This window comes from Wasmannia auropunctata, unplaced genomic scaffold (genome assembly GCF_000956235.1).
Source record: "Wasmannia auropunctata unplaced genomic scaffold, wasmannia.A_1.0 LD336026.1, whole genome shotgun sequence".
NCBI classification, from domain to species: Eukaryota; Metazoa; Arthropoda; class Insecta; order Hymenoptera; family Formicidae; genus Wasmannia; species Wasmannia auropunctata.
The window spans coordinates 1,392,717-1,410,973 of record NW_012026864.1 but is presented as its reverse complement, the minus strand read 5'-3'; the positions used below and the strand labels follow the sequence as shown (position 1 = coordinate 1,410,973).

Here is an 18,257-nt window from a genome sequence, read left to right as displayed (position 1 = left end):
GAATGCGCTTAACGTATGACACCTCGTATGACAGCTCTCGCGAGAGTGACTCGCTGATATCGCGTGACATCGCATTACAGGAGGCGACGACGTGCAACAGCTGTGCGACGCGGGCGAGGAGGAGTTCCTGGAGATCATGGCGCTGGTGGGCATGGCGAGCAAGCCGCTCCACGTCAGGAGGCTTCAGAAAGCCTTGCAGGAGTGGCTCACTAATCCCTGTAAAGTATCACGCTTTTTCGTGCTCTCTCTCTCTCTCTCTCTCTCTCTCTCTCTCTCTCTCTCTCTCTGTGCTATCCCGAGCCCTTATCTCGCTCGTATTTATTACGTAGCTTATGTTTTAACGTAACGTTTCACGCGCTCGCGTTGAAACACACGATCTCGCGTGTGGCGACAATACGAAATTCTCACATCTCCGCAGCGTTGTTTCAAACGCCGGTCGTGCCGACGAACGCCGCTGCAGCCGCCGCAGCCGTCGTCGCCGCCGCGGCGGCCGCCAAGAGCCCGGTCGCCGCCGCCGCCGCCGCCACCGCCGCCGTCGGCTTCGCGTGCGCGAGCCCGCGGCCGCAGATGCAGAGCCTGCCGACCGGCTTCGCCGCGACGTCGCAGACCTCCCTCACGCCGACGTCCTACGTGTCGACGACGCCCCACATTCCACTGACGCCGCTGCCCTGCCGAAGCTCCAGCCCGGTCGTGCCGGTCACCAGCGTGTCGGCGTCGGCGTCCTCCACGACCTTCCGCCAGAGCCCGAGCCCGAACACGTCCTTACCTTACGCGACCACTCATAGCCCCAATGTGTTACAGGTAAAAAGAGATTCACCCCGTTCGATCGCGGCCGATGAAGTCCTAGGGAAATCGTCTTCTTGATTGATTGATTGATCGCGTGAAGAAATCGACGAGCGCGACTGTGTTGAAGTTCCAGATTTTCGAGCTTCCGTATTCGCGCGTTATTAAAATGCTCTCCGCCGACGAAGCGTTAAGCAAATTTTTACGGGGACTAATGTCGAAAAACAGCTTATATTTTATATATATATATATAATATGTAGGAATCTTTGATTTATAAAAAATTATAATTATAAAGATAATATTAACATTTTTAGAGAATTAATTGTGAAAATGGCTGACCGTCTAAGAAATTAAATTATGCGAGTAACGCTTGTAACATCTATCTTTTTATCGACTCATACAGACATTAATGAACATACAGAATTGTGTAATCATGTGGACTTTCAGACGTCGCTTTCGTGCCATTTTTATGCGCTTCATTGCTCACTTTGTCGCGTTTACAGGTAGGAACGTGCGAGTCTTCGTGCGGCAGCGGAACCACGCCGAGCCCGAGCGGCGGTGGCGGCGGCGGCGGCGGTGGTGCACCTGCGAGTCCGACACAGCCAACGCCGACCCTCCTGCAGTCACAGGTGCAGCGGCTCGCCGAGGCCGCGGAGAGGCTCGTCGCCACCATAAGGCCCCTCGATCCCAAACCCCACAACGTGAAGAAAAAACTCTGCAAGAAGCTGGAGGTGATTCGACTCATTTCGACCGGCAGACGCGCTCGCGGGCGTGCTCGAAATACGAGAAGACCCTCGTACGCACCCTCGTACGCGGGGCTCGCTTTCAACCGCCTAGCTTCACTTTTACATCCCCATGAAAAATTTAACGTTCATTTTAAACGCCATCGTTTAATAAGACTGTCACGCGCGTCAACGGCCCCGTTTTTTAATTTAAGTCACAAATTCTAGCGCGAGCGATGAAATATTTTTATAAAACAGACGGCATATTTTTATTTTACAGATGGTGATGACGATGCCCGACAGTGATCCACGTAAGATGGACGAGATCCGGAAGTACGCGGCGATTTACGGCAGATTCGACTGCAAGAGGAAGCCGGAGAAGCCTCTCACGTTGCACGAGGTGTCGGTGAACGAGGCGGCGGCGCAGATCTGCAGATTCGTGCCTGCCCTCCTCACCAGGAGGGACGAGCTGTTCCCTTTGGCGCGTCGGGTCGTCCGTGACTCCGGCTACCACTACTCCAAAAGCCAATAGTAAGTAAACGCAGGCTTATATTCGCCTATGTGATATCTGCAAGTTCGAGAGTTCAAAATTCAGATCTGATTCTAACAAATCTGAAGCAGGAAGTTCGTGTGATCCAAAACTTTTCTAGAGAATGATATTAATGAATCTGATGATAATATATTATATGAAAATATCAGCAGTTGACGTTAATTATGAGGTCGCAATCAAACATATCCTCTTTAACGGAGTTCAAATAATTAAATTGTTAGCAATATGTTAATTTGCCAGCAAATTGGAGCAGAATAGGTAGAACAGATTGTATCCCTTGTATCTCTGCGTTAAGCTCGTGCTCTGCCAGCGGAGTGTCTGCCGATATAATCCGGCAGATTGCCAACAGAAACTATAAATGGTCATTTTAATCATTTTCCGCCTAATCGTTTAAGTGAAATGTACCATTCAAATACTTGGCAGATTCTGCTCCTTTCTGTAATCAATCCGCCGTCATACACCATTAAATTCTATTACATTCCTATTGGCATATCCGCCGATAAAATTTCCAATAGACACTTTGCAAAATCTGTTTTCTGAATTTGACCGAGTATGCGATTCGATCTGCAAGCCTACTTATTTGTCCGATGTTCTTGCAGCTTGTCGATGTCGAGGCCGCGCGAGAACGGGGAGGAGACCGACGGCGAGCGCTCGAAACGCCGGAAGCTCGAGCTGGAGGGTGAGGTTGAGGTTGAGGACGCGACGCAGGTTAGATCATCCCGGCCACAGAAATAAGATCGTTCCCTGTGCACTGTGACCTGCCGCACTCGCATGGCCGCTAATCATTAACCGTACGCCCGTCGCGTAGAGATCGCCACGCATTTAACCACGTGCACTAACTTAAGAAACGCGCGAAACAGAATGGACGCGAAAAAGGTCAAGTATAGTTGCAAAAGCACGTGCATGGCTTGCGCTTCTACCCGCTTGATTGACTCGAGTTCGCGTGACCTGTTCGTTGATTGCAGTTGAGACCTGCATGAATCTTTCTTTCGCAATTTTTGCACCTGTGTGGCGTGCACCTAGGCGCTTTGACGCGTAATCATGTTAAGACTTTGCAATACATTATTTGCGTCTTTAAATCTAAAACCAAAGTCAATGAACATATCGATAACTTTGATCGTATCACTTAGATTAATGTATAAATTATGTGATAATGTATAAATTACACTTGCGATACGCATAAAAATAATTATATGAAAATTATGAAAATAAAATTCACATCACCTAATTTTGCCAAAGACATATCAACATTAATATATAGATTCGTTCACAACAAACGTGTTTCTTAAGAGCGATAAGACTTCATCTTTTTTTATAATTTTTTTGAATTTTTATTATAACACATTTTAGTTATTAAAGCGTAAAATAATTTTCAGTTTTGTAAACCATTTTAAATCTTAACTTTTGACATCTTGAGGGGAGGGGGGGGGGAGATTAAATAAGTTTTAAATAATCATAAATTTTAATCTATTTTTAATTAAATCGCAAAAAACGTTCCATTTATTGCTATTTAATTATGCCTTCTGAATTTAATTTGTGAAAAGCCGCTTGTATTTTTAATGACTCGACAGCATGCAAGTTATTATTACATTTTTTTTTAACAATAAGGAAATAGCTATTTTTCTTCTTTTATTTCTGAGTATCATTTTGTAATCCTATATAACTGCAATTTTTAGTAAAACTGGATTGGTCGTGATTTCTTTTACTTCTATTGCATGTATCTTCATTAAATCGTTAATTTGCACGTTAAACATATTTGAACACGTGGAATTCTCCATGGAAAAATAACGTGGAAGTTCTTTTTGTTTTACGTGTTAGATTTGATGGCAAAAAATCAGTCGTTTCGAAGGATGATTCGTTCGACACGACTTGCTTGGACTCTATGCTCTGCGCCTGGTATCCCAAGTCGTGTAGTGTTTATTTATCCGCTTATCTGGTCGTGGCCCCTCCCCCATATATCCCGCACATTTTCTCGCACCTCTCCTCTAGTTATTTTTCTCCTTTCTTTTTTATGCATCCAATTTGCTACTCCTACTGTCTGTAGCAGTTCACTGTTCCAGGAGGAGTTAGATCTACGCTGTTCTGGAACGGATATTAACAATTCCATCACGAGAAGACACAGGTCGTCGAGGTGATTATCCTTAATCTTAATTTTTGCAGTACTTTTATCTCAATGTATTAATGATTTTAGGAATTGGGAATCATGGACAAGAAAAAATATATATGAATATAGCAAGTCAAATTTAGACATTTAGCTTCTTTAATTAATAAATTAAAATTAATTACGATATATTAGTGTTCTATATTATTAAAAAATTGAAATATAAATAATAAATTAAAATGCTCGAGAGAAATATCCTTTCACTGTAATGTACGCTACACACATTTCGAGCATTTTCTTTAATTTATTTTAATTCGAAAAATATAAATTCTATCTATTGATCTATCTGCGTTTTTTTCCTTCTTTCTTTTTAATGTACTGGTAATTAAACATTACTTTTTAAATTGCCGTGTTAAAATTACATTTCCTACATAAATTATATCTAATATAAGGACGTGAAAGCCAACATTCGTCCAACACATTTTTGAATTTCGAAAATTATGTCTCACGCCTTATTTTAATCTCGATTTAGATATATTCGCGATTAGATATATTCGCATTTATCGTTACGTATACAATAAGAGTGCACATTGATGTTCAGATATTCGCATTGTTTCAGTCCAGTCTGGAGGAAGAAGAGTAATAACGGCATATTCAGCGCCAGCGTGGAGGAAATCAGTGACTCGGACAGCCAGTTCTCTTTCTCTAACGAGGAATCTTCGTCTATGCACGTATGTGATACGAGGAAAACTGTCTATCTGTGTAAAAATACTTATTTAAAATTTGGAAATAAAGGCAATTAAAACGGCAACGTGTTATCCGCGTTATGTTTCAGGACACAAACGAGGCGGAGGCTGAGAACACCGACAAGGAAGGCGACTTCAATCTAAAGGTGAGCGACGAGCGGACGGATCCAAGGTCCTCGGTTGTATCTTCATCTTTTATCTTTCGTCATCCTCCGCTCCGGAACGTTTAGAAGAACCGTTTGCAAAAACCGCTAAATGCGCCGCGCGAGTTTTTTTTTTTTCCTCAATCTGTTACGCCGTGTTCTTTTCTCTTTTTTGCGTTCTCCTGAATAATGCATGCTTCTTTAGAAATAGTAGGAAAAACGGCAATAGACGTCGCGCGGCGGCGACGTTTTACTGTGTACGGGCCCGGTTAATGGCTCACACATAAATTATGTGTTGTAGGTGATAGCCTCGCGCGGGGACAACATAATCGCCGTGGCGAATCCCGCGCTAATGGAATGCAGTCATCCCATAAAAGAGGAGCCCGCGGACGAGAAACCCACACTGTGATATTATTACTTAGCGTTTACTGCCGCCACCGACGTCACGGCGACGTGTGAATGAAGACGTACGCGGCCGTCCATCGCCATCGCCGGTCAATCGCCGTTGGTCACCGATCATCGTCCGCGCGAACCACCCCATCGTCCACACGTGTTACTTTACGGGGCGCGCGATAGCCAGCATTCGCGGTAGCGATCGTTGGGATAATCGATAACATGTATAACACCCGCTTGGCTTTTACACCTTTGGCTGGAGCGACCTTTAACCGTCTCTTCGCCGTCCGAACGAGGGACATTTTTACGACGCTGCCCGTTATCTAGTTCTAGCGAAAATACGAGAAAAGTTCACGAGAGACACTTGTATAGCGATTATACGACGAATGGTCTCTAGAAGGCGATAGAAATGAATAAAGAGTAAGCCGTTCAAATCAAAAGATCGTTGACTGAAGTATGTAGCATTATAAAGTGTACATTTTAAGCCAATGTAAATATAGGTAAATATATAAGGGTCCTCTTTTTTTACATGCGCCGTTGCCGTGTAGCTTTATTCGAAAGATTCGGCGTCACCTCTCTCGCAGAGCGATCAATCGATTCATCTTTGTGTCCCCTCTGTATACTTTTTTTTTCATAGAACACTAACATTGACGTTTATTATTTTGTTAAATAATTACTCCCTGTTGTTTTTCACAAAAGGTTATAAAGGAGACGAACGATTATAAATTCTTTTTGTGATTCGATTAAGAATTATATTTTCTCTACGCAGTATTAAATATTTGAAAGAAATGTTTTAGGAATCGTTTCTTTATACAAATCTATTATCAAAGTTCTCAAATTTTTTAGAATTCGACGTATTTAATGCTGCGTATGATGTATGAATACAAAACTCGAATCGAAATCTTCTAAATTAAACTTCGGCTACTTTTAAAACAACCGACGTGAAATTTAATTTCTTTTTATCGTCGCTACTTTCCATTTTGCACCATTAAGTGTGTAGGTCAAAAAAGAAATTAAGAACATGATTCGAGCTTATCAATTTTTCTTTCTCAGCAATTCTTATGGTGGATTATATGCACTTTCGGCTTCTCCTCGATTATATAACATCGGCTTCAATCCGTCTAATCTAAGGACAGTTTTCCCAATGATATAGCAAGAAAAACATTTGTAAATTCAATTCCGCAGTAAACTTTTCATCAGTGAGAAATCATGAAAAATATTGAGCAGTAGTGTGATCGCGATAATTAAAAATTAATAAAAAATAAACCAATTAAAAAATTGAAACGAATGCCAGATGAAAGTTTGAACACCCTTCAATATTTTTATTGATTCGCTATTACATTTTAATTTACATTTCACTATTATTTTCCTATTTACCAGATTTATCTATTACATACAGCAATAATAACATATTTGAACTATTGAATTGAATTTATTTTTACGTTAATAACTTTATAGATACCAAACATTTGATTTGAAGTATTTAAAAAGCACATTATAATTAATCTGAAAATACCGACTTTAACATGGAGATACATAATTAATAAATTAGAATTAATACAATGTATAATTGCGTAATTGCCTAAAAATAATTGACTTTTTTTGTGTGTGTAAGGTAATGTCGATCAATTGTGATATTTAATATATTATACATTAACGTAAATAATAACAGTAAATGTGAAAACTGTATGTATATACATTTCTACATAAGTGCTCTGCATTGCGTCTCTTATAGCGTTTTCGGACGGAGCGGGTTTGATCGCTCCGAGGGCGATCAGTGACGTCACATGTTATCCCCGTCTAATCAGATATCTAAAATAAAGCATGTGACGTCATTGATCGCCCTCGGAGCGATCAAACCCGCTCCATCCGAAAACGCTATTATTATCTATTTTCACCAACGTAGATTAACTTTAATCCAGATTTAACTTTGTATCTTTTTCTACTTTTAAGAATTAGAAAAAGATAAAAGGTAAATAAAACCGTGATTGAAGTTAATCTACATTGGTAGAAATAGACATATGTAAATCAAGTACATACATATACATACAGAATTCCAAAGTAACCGGAAACGATCACGTGATCGGGGACGTGTTCACGTGTCACGCCATGCCCGCATGTTCTGCGATGCACACAAAGAGAGTCCCTGTTGGTAAGAGAGAGTAGAGACGTGCTTTCTCCCCCCGCCTCTCATTTCGTATGCGCCAGTTAAGGTGATGCAAGGATTTTTCGACGACGCACACCGCACGTTGCCATTCAGCCCCGCCGATTACTCCATCAATCGTAACGGCGTAGCGAGAGCGACGACAACGCACGGGTGACGACAGTACGGGGGATGAAGTTCATCCGGTGAACGATGAGGAGAATTCACGCGAGAATTTTCCCCAGAACGAGGTGAGTAAGGTGGAGGAACGAGTTAAGGTGGCTCCGAAGGAGAAACGCCGACGCGCGGCGACTGGTCGAGTCCCGATTACTCCCGACGTGATCGAAACCCCCCCCTGGTCAACGCACATCCCAGGTGGAGGTTCACTCGCGGCGCACGTACCCTCGCCACTTGCGACGCACCACATGGTTCGTGCCGTCGTCGTCGTGCGCCGTGCCGTTTCGACCAACCTAACCTAATCTAATTGCGGGCGCGCGAGGAATCTAAATCAATCTAATTATAGCCGTTGACGTTTTTCGAAAGTCGTAGGTCGACCGGCGAGTGTGCTGCTCATTGAACGTGGAGCGTGGCAACGGCACTCGACTGCGGTTTATCGCGTCACGTTCTGTTTATCGTTCCGCATCGTAGACGAAACATTCGAGAACATTCGAGACTGTAGATTCCGCGGCGCCAGACGCGGACGAACTAACCTAAACCAACGGAGTCGAGACTCGGCTTGAACAAGTGAGTACGGACAACAGTCCTTTTTTTTAACCTCCCTCTCCGCTCTCTCGTTCAGCGTTCAGTCACGTCAATCTGTGTCGTTTTTTTGCTCCTCGCGTCTCGCGATGCGTATTCTAATTACAAAGGGATTTATCGATCCATCGAGCCTAACGCCCGTTAGACGTGATGTCAACACGCGAGACGGTGACGCAACAATGTGCACGATTCGTCATCGGCGAATTGGATCCTTCAGCGAGTTTTGGTACAATTTTCTTTGTGCGATACTCAATATATTAAGTTGCGCAAGAGCCGAAATTGAACCGCAATGCAGTCCCTCGGAAGTAGCGCACTGGAATTCCCTTCGTCCCTCGAACGCGGAGTAAACTTTTTTTAACGCGTCCCGTTCAATCTGATACAACTTGCCGATTTCCTTTGTGATCTACGTAGAATCGCGATGTGAAAAGTTTATCGCAGCGTATTGAATGGTATAATTGCTTTTACAAGAAAAAAATATGATGCAAAATGTTTACCGTTTTTTACGCAAATAGTTCAGTTGTGCTTCCAGCCACGTGGCTTGAATCCTGTGTTTATAAGTATTTCCTCAAATATTTCATTAACCAGGTTGATTAACCCCAGGAAAAGGTCTTCTTTCGCCTCTTTCGGTATCGAAAAACAGTATTTATTACGTATTTTAAAGGAAAAATGTCGCGTGCATCACAATGTTAGGTAAACATTGCCGTGTTTGGTAGTTTGGTAACGCTTTGTCCAAGTCGCACCGTGCATTTTGACGCGTCCCATAATTCACGTTGAATATATTACAGATGCATCATTCTAACGAGGAACTGCTTAACGCATCGCCAAGTTGCAATACCTCGAACACGAGCTTGAACCTGACGGATTCGACGCAGCACTCGTCACCGGAGAAGGACGGCGATGGTGTCTTAACTAGAGATATTTCAGTGAAGCTTACACGTTTGCCAAATGCGCAAGTAAACAAAGGGGAGAGGAATTCGCATTCGCCTAAAAGTAAGAGAAGACGTTTCATGTGGAAATACGGCCTGCTGAGAGCGGGGAGGTTTCGTAAACAAGCAAAAAAGGTGCCTTCTGAGTCTTCGAAATCTCAGCAATCTCCTCGAGATATGGATTCTTCTGCTGCAGCAGCTACGTCGACATCGCTGGAGGCGAAAGCAAATGAACAAATAGATCACACAAGATTGTACAATCCGTTCTATAAAGTAGGAGAATCAAGCGGAGATGTGAGCGCTCGGCAGAGTGAGCAAGAAACAAGCGACGACGCACGGAGCGATAGTGAAGATTTTATACGTTTAGCGACACGTCACAAGGACGAGGAGGACGACGTTGATTCGTGCATCAACGAGACTTACGCGTGCGCGCGCACTTTACCATACAAATTTTACAAGAAGAATATCACACCCAGTAAAACAATAGAATATTCTTCCGAGTCGTCAAATGGCAAAAGCGTAGAGTCGGGTTCGCATAACGACAGATCCAAATCGCCTGGACATTCGCCTTCGTACGCGAAGAAGTTGAAAAAACTGAGATTATCGAGATTGAAGTTTATGGCCAAAAGAGTTGAATTGGAGAAGGAGTTGAATGAGTGGAAATTTAAAAGAAAATATGTGTTTTCGTCTGACAGTGAAACTGAGGAGCCGTCTCCGAGGAAAATATGTCGAAAAGTATTATCGGATTCATCTGATAATGAGGATGCAGCTATGGGTAGTACGAAAGTGACTGGAGATGACGATCGGAGTGACTTTCAGTTATCTCTCGAGAAGCTCGGCGGAAAGAAACCGTTTAAACCGGTTCATTTAAATATCCGTACGGTGCAGATTATCTTAACAAGATTGGAAGACATGAAAGATGAAGATGTTATTAAGTGGCGAGAGAGCAAGGCGAAGCCTTTAGATATCGCTGAATCAGCGGAAAAACAATTGGACCAACGGAAGCTGTTGCAAAATTTGACTTTAGAATCTCGGGACAAATTAATTGTGCCAAAGGAAGACAGTTTCTCGGCAGCAAGTCTTCCTGAGGAACCGTTACCTCCCAATTATACGTATAATTCCGTTGAAAAATTACGTGCAGAAAAGTCAAGGTTACGTAAATTACGGAAGAGATACAAGCTGTTCAAGAAGCCTCGAGTTAAAATGATAAAACTGGAAACTTTGCGGTGCTCCTCTAAAGATGGCAGTTATTCGGCGACCGAGGTCGATCGTTTAACGAAGAGATATGTAGAATTTGTGATAGATTCTTATAAAGGTAAATCTCATAAGATGAATATGTCCAAACGCGTGCGCATAAGAAGTTCGATGGAGACAAATATCACTTTCACGGAAGATCTCAATTTTATGTTGAGTTTATCCGGGATACTAAGTGGGAGAGAAATATTAAAATCTTGCACAGAAGCAAGTTCACAAGGTACAATTCCCTACAAAATGATCTTAATTTTATTTCTTTATATTTATGTTTAATACGAATTTATTAATTTCAATTTTTGTTGTAGACGCTCAAACCACAGAAAACAACGACGAGAATGTTCCATTCAAGATTCATCGAAGACCTATCCAGAATCAAACGTCAAAAAAGTCACCTGAAAAGAACAGTTCTTCATCGCAGAAGCATTTAGAGTTATGTAGAGTATGGCGAAACGCGTTTGCCCCGGATAAAAAACGGACAACCGCTTTTACGAAATCGACGTCAAAAACACTCCCCATTCCGCGAGACTCGCCGAGGAAATCGACGAATGCAGAATGCGCGAGTGTTTCGAATTTGGCTTCCACATCTACGTCTTCCACGAAATGCAGTACACCGGTCGAATCGCTGGGAAAATTCACTTCGCCGAAGAAACAAGCAGAAGCCTCAGCAAAGCCGACACAGCGTAACGATACGTCCAAACCCGAGTCATCCACCAGCAGTAAGAATCTTCCAAGTGACGTTGAAGTGAATGCTGAAGAGATCATCTCTACGAGCGACTTTGCTCAATCTAAGGACGGCATTGTTTCTAAAAGCCCGCGTAAAAACGCAATGACAAATGATAGATCTGTAGAGTCAAAGGTCTCGGAAGGGCACGATGTTGAACGATCACCATGCCAAAAAAGACAGTCAAATACGTGCGGCGTGTCATTCAAGAATCACAAACTGTCGTTGAAGCCCAGCCAAAATTTGATGAACTCGAAATCGCCGACATCGCGACAGCAATGTTCTTTTGTTAACGGAGAGCGTGGTTCACTTCAATCGAATGGATCTGTTGATCCCGATACGGAACTCCCATCCTCTTCCTTCTCATCGCCGTCGAATAACCATGAACATTTCAAGACGCCACAAAAGAAAATCACAACTAAATCAACTGCGATGTCAAACTCCGATCTCAATCTGGATTTGAGTGAAGCAAAAAGTTTAAAGTCCAAAAAAGTTAAATGCGGCCATTCAATGAAAACGACTAAATCAAAACGGGATGTAACATGCAAGAATTGCTCACAGGTCTTTGATACCCATTCGAAATTCCGACGGCATATGTATTATAATCACATAGCCACCGATCTCCGGTTTATGTGCAGATCGATCGAGCAAGCCACGCAAGAGAGTGAAACATCTAGTCCTACTAAGAACAATGAGAATCAAATTTCCGATAGTACGGTGGAAAATACAGAAGTGGAAGCAGTCGCGAAAGGGGTCGAGGTAGAAGCTACAAACGGTATCAGTGAACAAGAGAAGACACTACCAGAAAATACAAACAAATCGAATGCAGAGAGTTCTGTTGCTTCGGAAGTATCACAGCAGGATGCAGCCAAGAAAAGGAGCGAGACTTCGAATTCATCGGCGGTAGAAGGTACTGTGGAGCGCGATGCGGAAAAACAGTCGGCGTCTGTAGCGAGCAACGCCGAACAGACAGCTACGAAGACGCAGAGTGCGGAGAAAGAGAAAACGAATGTCGCCGGATCGCCATCTTCAAAACTTCAACCGACGAAATCCTTCGCTATCTGCGAGTGCCACAGATCTAAGGACGGAGTCAATGAATCGAACATTCAGATCGAGATAATCTTGTCGTGCACCACCTGCCAGACGTTGTTCCGACGTCGCGAATGCTTCGATGCGCACTACGTGCAACGCGCGCTCTGTAACAAAAGCCGAAAACACAGTAGGATGGCCACGTTACTCTGCGTCAACTGCCAGCACACGATGAACTCCACTCAGGACGTGGTCAATCATCTGATAACGCATTCTCAGCTTAATCGCATGGGCAAGGCGCATTTTTGGTGCAACATATGCAGGGTGCTCTTTTATTGTTTCGGGCCGATCTTCAACAGTCATTTTCAGACTCACATGAACAACCCGCTCTTCATGGCTAGCCGTCTTTCGTTCCCGAGGCCTTCCTTCATCGGCTTGAAATTGATCAAGTCGGAGCAATATATGCAAATAGCCGACTATGTGTGTCAAGAATGTAGAACTCCCTTCGTCACAGAATCGACTCTGAAAACGCACGTGGTGAGTTGCCAGAGCGTCATCAATACCGTCGATCCTCGCGGCAGATCCTCGGACGACAGGTGCACGATTACCTCCGACAAAATACCACAAATTGTGCTGAATTGCGGATTCTGCAGCAAGACGTATTACACCAGGATGTCCTTCGAACTACACTCGATGATCCATACGCATAAAAAGGAAATGCAGTCGCATTACACTTGCGTTAACGTCACCGCTTTAACGAAAGTGTACATCTGCAAAGTGTGCACGACCTTGTGGGAATCTTTGCAGAAATTCGACGAGCATTGGCAGACGCACGGCGAGCTGCGGGCGGACTATATATGCTCTCACTGCAAGAGTTGTTTCAACAGCATCGAGCTTTTCGAGAAGCACGCGATCACGCACAAAAATGGCAACGAGATGCAGCAAAAACCGAGTACATGCGAGGTAACCTACCGTGACATCAGTAATCAGAGCACAAATTTGCAAAGTTCGCAAAAAGACGCTACCGTAAACGAACTACCTTATATGAATTTGAGTTACTTCGAGGGTAAGAACGACGCTCAGAAGATTTGGAACGATAAATCACGTGAATTGCATAAATCGACTGAAACATTGCTAGAAAAACTCTTGAATAAAAATCGAGCCATACAAATCGAGGAGATGACATCTTCAGGATTATCAGCGCACTCCAATAAAGAAGCTCAAGCATCTAGAAATATGCAGATTCCGGTGCAAGTTCCCTCAGCCAATATCGCAGTCGCGCAATCAAAACAAAGCAGCAATGGTAATTCGCGGAATTTTAATGATGAAGAGGATGATGAAGAGGAGCTAACGATAGTGTTGTCGGAAAGTGAAGAGAGTTCGGTGTCGAGCATCAGGAAAAATGCCGATAGCATACCTTCTACTAAGCAGAACACGGAAGAAAACACGAAATCAACGACGTCTGATTCTGTCATTACTGATGAGCAAATGCAATGTTCCAACAATGTGACTTTGGCTGCTGCATCTGCGACGACCTCGAGCGACGTGAGTGAAAGTGCGACTTCAAATGCTGGAATTAACATAATAAGTCCGAGGAAAAACACGCAGTTGAACAAAAATGCGAGCGTCTCGAAGGATACCCTCGAAAATTGTGTAGATCAGTCAGTGTCGTCGGAGACGAATTCTTCGAGAGCAGAGCTCAAGGAATCGTTACCGAAGAATGTCATGAGCTCTGTGCCTAAGCAATTTCTGCGCGTAAAGTCCTTGGCGGAGCTGACGAGCGCTCCCTCATCGCAGAAGCAGGTATGTCAGATATGTGACTTGTCATTTGAGTCTCGGCAAGAACTGAAGGCACATATGTCGATACACAATTTTTGGTTTTCTCATCAAGACAAAAGAGGTGATCAAGAATCATCATCTTCTTCCGACAGTACGGCAAGTCAGACAGTACGAAATGTACAAATTTTGCCGACAAAACCACTAGTCGATCCTCTCGTGCCCACGACATCGGCTCAGGAACGTTCCGGTCCTTCCGCTGTGGCGATCGGCAACATGGCTCCGTCCGTCAACGCGCGTCCGAATACACCCACTCAAGTGCTCGACATAGCCAAATCTCGACAATATCAAGTGATCGGCGTGAAGCCACTGCATTCGGTCAAATTTAATACAATCGCAGACGCAACAAAACCGAAAGAGACGTTACCTAAAAAAAAAACACGTACTCCTTTGTTGAACAAAGTTAGTGGTACCCCGCAGAATATCCCGCAGCAGACAGGCTATCATCAAAATTTGCCGCCTTATATCAGCCATTCACTAAACAAATTGGCTAAATCTGCCCAACAGCAGAATACTAGCACCGTAACTGTAAGACCGTTTTTAAAAACTTATCAAGCATCCAAACCGTCGCCATTGCAACAACAGCAGCCGCAGCAATTGCAACAGTTGCCACAAGTGCAGCAGCAGCCGCAGCAATTGCAACAGCTATCACAAGTGCAGCAGCAGCCGCAGCAATTGCAACAGCTGCCACAAGTGCAGCAGCAGCTGCAGCAATTGCAACAGCTGCCACCAGTGCAGCAGCAGCCGCAGCAATTGCAACAGCTATCACAAGTGCAGCAGCAGCCGCAGCAATTGCAACAGCTATCACAAGTGCAGCAGCAGCCGCAGCAATTGCAACAGCTGCCACAAGTGCAACCGCAATTGGAACAACGATCTCAGCAACAATTGCAACAGCAGCAACTACAACAGGAGCGCAAACAGTTGCAACAAGAGCAAGTGAGACAACAGTTCCATCTGCGACAGTTGCAAGAGCAACAACAGTTGCAATTGCAGCAGCTGCAACAACAGCCGCAGCTGCAGCAACAGCAACTGCAACAATTGCAACAGCTACTACAGTTGCAGTTCCAACAACAACAACAACAGTTGCAACAGCAGTTACAACAACAACAGTTGCAACAACAGCAACAACAACAACAGTTACCTCATCAGCAGCAACAACAGACGAATCTCGGTAATGTTGTGCATTACCTAATATCTAAGACTGACATGTCTTATCAATTGACAACGACCAACACACCAACGAGCTCAGATAATGTTATGCTCGTAGCCGTGAACACAATGCAGCAGATCTCGAAGGACCCGGATCGCTACGTTTGTTTATATTGTCCAAACTTCGTGTGCGGCTCGGTGCAGGAGTTCGCGATGCACGAGCATTCACCCAAGCACGAGGCACGCAGTCATTACAACAGCGTTGTTTATACAACTCAAACGTAAACCATTGATGGCGATCATATTTCTTTAAATCCTCGGCAGGAGAGGAATGGTGAAGTTTGGAAATATCGTTACTCTATCTGATATAAAAATCCAGATTCTATTTCATTTTAATTAGCGTTTGGATTACATGATTCTGATTGAATGCAATCGAAGTATAATCATCTTTATGAACTCTTACTCGGCTAGTGATGTATATATAAATATATTTTTGTCTGAATAAAGACATTTTGTTATTTATCTGAATTGGAAATCTTCACAACTAATAATCTTAATAACTAATCTTCTGATTAATCTTTTTGGTGAGTCCTATTGATATATTGTTCATAAATCTTCTTTTTAAATAATTTTCTTTATGATGCAAATTTTTAACAGAATTTTTGCTTTATTAACTTGTTAAATGTCAAGTAGTACAATGCGGTGTTTATTTTTAAAATTTTTCATAATAATGTGATATGAATTTTTTCAGAGATACTGTTTGTCATATATTGTTCCTTGTAGCATTCTCATTAACGTATTTTATTGTTCTTGTCATGCTCATATATTCTTATTGTATTTCATATTTATTACTAATCAGCATTATCTTTATGTTAATGTGTGCTTGTCGGAACATAATTTAATCAACCGTAATATTTTTGCAACTAATATAATACAATTTTGGTAGGTATAAACAAATTTTTTTTCGTTGTTTTCGTAATTTTTATCATTTGTATAATTTTCATAAGTTCTAAATTTATTGCATTTTACTTGTAATTAATTGTACTTTTATTCCTCATATTCGTGACTATATTATTTGAATGTAATTGTAAATTATGACATTTTGCAGTTGATCTTATTCAAGACACAGATAAACTGTTTTTTTTTTTTTTTTTTTATAACGAAAATGACAACATTTATGATGAATAACAGATCAAACATTTATAATAAATTATATGAAGACATATATGTTGACATATATTTTGCTGATCTAACTGTTCTTAATTCTATAGGCTTTTCTTTTTCTGCTTTTTGTTTTGACTCAATTAATTCTCTCATTAACAGGACATAAATATTTTATAGAAAAAGAAGATTAGTAAGAATTTTAAACAGGAATTGAGTGGTCTTGAGTTCACAGCTCAATCAGAAGCATGTGATTCCGAAACGATATATAATTACCTTTTTTTAAGCTGGTCAATTATTACTATCTAATGTTATAGTTTGTTACTATCGTAGATTGTGAAGATTCTGTATATGTTTTCCCTATATCTGGTTTCTGTGTCGTCATTAAAAAAGATAAAATACACTATTTGAACTCGAAGAGTTTATAGAAACAGACATTAATTTATATTATCATCAATTGTTTATCGAATGATATAATCATAGCTAAATTAAAAAAGGAAATTAAATGTTTTAATTAACTATTAATGACCAGACTCTGTATAAGTATTCATTTATCATATTTTGCAAAATATTTTAACGTTTCCAGATTGCTGCATTGCTGAAAAATAAGTGAAATATTTTAAAACATAATATATGCCAAGAATATCGTTCGCACGTAGTTACAGTATTAAATACAATAATGGAAGAGTATTTTCAGAGATAGACTAGGATTAGAATTTAAATTGATTTTAAATTGCTAATATTCTTTTTTTGTACAGCAACTTGTTAACTGTAATGTTTGAATATGAATATACGAGTACTAAACAAAACCAGATATTTCGAAACATAGGTTTGAATGAATAACGAGACACATTCTTTAAAGTGTCTCTTACGATGGTACTTCTATTGAAGAATAACCGAATGAATTTTTATAATGAAATAGCATTTCGCAATTGATTCTGTTTAAAACAGAATCAATCGCTTTACCTTTACTTTGATTCCTTAATGAAAGAGGTATCGGTATTATTCCGAGATGAGACTTATATATGGATTTGTATTTTTTAGAAGATATTTCATTAGAAGATATATCATTAGAAAATATTTTGTAGTTAATATCATTATATTGCGATTTGGTAATGTTTGTTATGTGAACAAGTTCGGCTATTGAGATTTTAGTGGTTATTTTAAATTTCTTTCCAACATAAAGTATTAATACAAAATCAAAATTTCAAAAAGATGTTTTGACAAATCAAAATTTAGCATTGTAATAAATGTAGACGAATATATTTATACTAAGTAAATTTTTCTTTATCGAGACTGTCACTTATTCCTTATATTTTATCTATTCCGATTATTATCAACTAGTTTTATATTTTGCAATTTCATTGTTAATCGGACTATTCATTGTTATGAATTGAAACATTAAACTAAATACTATTTTTGTAATGAGTTTTCGCTAACAGGAGGTTAATTTCAAAATTTGTTTATCTGCCATTAAGCTTTCATTTGGTATGAGATTATAATTGTGTGTTTCTTTTTGTATACTCTCTAATTATAATGTACGGAGAGAAGAAAAAGTAGTTATCTTCTTCGAATGTGTTACGTTTGTGTTGTAATAGTATTAGACATGACATTGCTTATTTATCACATTATATAATTATATAGGACCAGTTTATATATAAAGTTCTATTTAATTATTAGTGATACATATTTTTTGCAGATTTTCTTATCAATCGTAATTTTATAAATTTTATAAAGCGAGCTAGGTAACGAAAATAAGACAACATATAATAATCTTTAAAACATTGAAACACATTAAAACAACTTGATTAGTTTTGTTATGTAATAATTATTTTACAGC

The 18,257-nt window shown here is 41.0% G+C and overlaps 2 protein-coding genes across 6 annotated transcripts in view; both read left to right on the top strand.

Moving 5' to 3' along the window:
• The window catches only part of LOC105452736 (NGFI-A-binding protein homolog), a 7,032-nt gene extending 867 nt beyond the window's left edge, over positions 1-6,165 (top strand). Inside the window, exons 2-11 of the mRNA XM_011694116.1 lie at positions 81-218; positions 419-434; positions 543-801; positions 1,288-1,515; positions 1,787-2,037; positions 2,656-2,764; positions 4,117-4,187; positions 4,777-4,888; positions 4,993-5,049; positions 5,348-6,165. Of these exons, the coding sequence (XP_011692418.1) occupies positions 81-218; positions 419-434; positions 543-801; positions 1,288-1,515; positions 1,787-2,037; positions 2,656-2,764; positions 4,117-4,187; positions 4,777-4,888; positions 4,993-5,049; positions 5,348-5,455 (1,349 nt within the window). The 3' untranslated portion in view covers positions 5,456-6,165. The remainder of the gene's footprint in view (positions 1-80; positions 219-418; positions 435-542; positions 802-1,287; positions 1,516-1,786; positions 2,038-2,655; positions 2,765-4,116; positions 4,188-4,776; positions 4,889-4,992; positions 5,050-5,347) is intronic.
• Positions 6,166-7,521: 1,356 nt separating this feature from the next.
• On the top strand, positions 7,522-16,416 carry LOC105452734. Of its 5 annotated transcripts, XM_011694115.1 has the most exons (5): positions 7,523-7,833; positions 8,126-8,326; positions 9,127-10,741; positions 10,827-15,278; positions 15,375-16,416. In XM_011694115.1, the coding sequence occupies exons 3-5, from the start codon at positions 9,127-9,129 to the stop codon at positions 15,539-15,541; spliced, it is 6,234 nt and encodes a 2,077-aa protein (XP_011692417.1). In that variant the 5' UTR covers positions 7,523-7,833; positions 8,126-8,326; the 3' UTR covers positions 15,542-16,416. The 5 variants fall into 5 exon arrangements, with proteins under 5 accessions (XP_011692415.1, XP_011692417.1, XP_011692414.1 ...); XM_011694112.1 differs by having other exon boundaries at positions 8,132-8,326; positions 10,827-16,416; XM_011694111.1 differs by having other exon boundaries at positions 10,827-16,416.
• Positions 16,417-18,257: the final 1,841 nt, after the last annotated feature.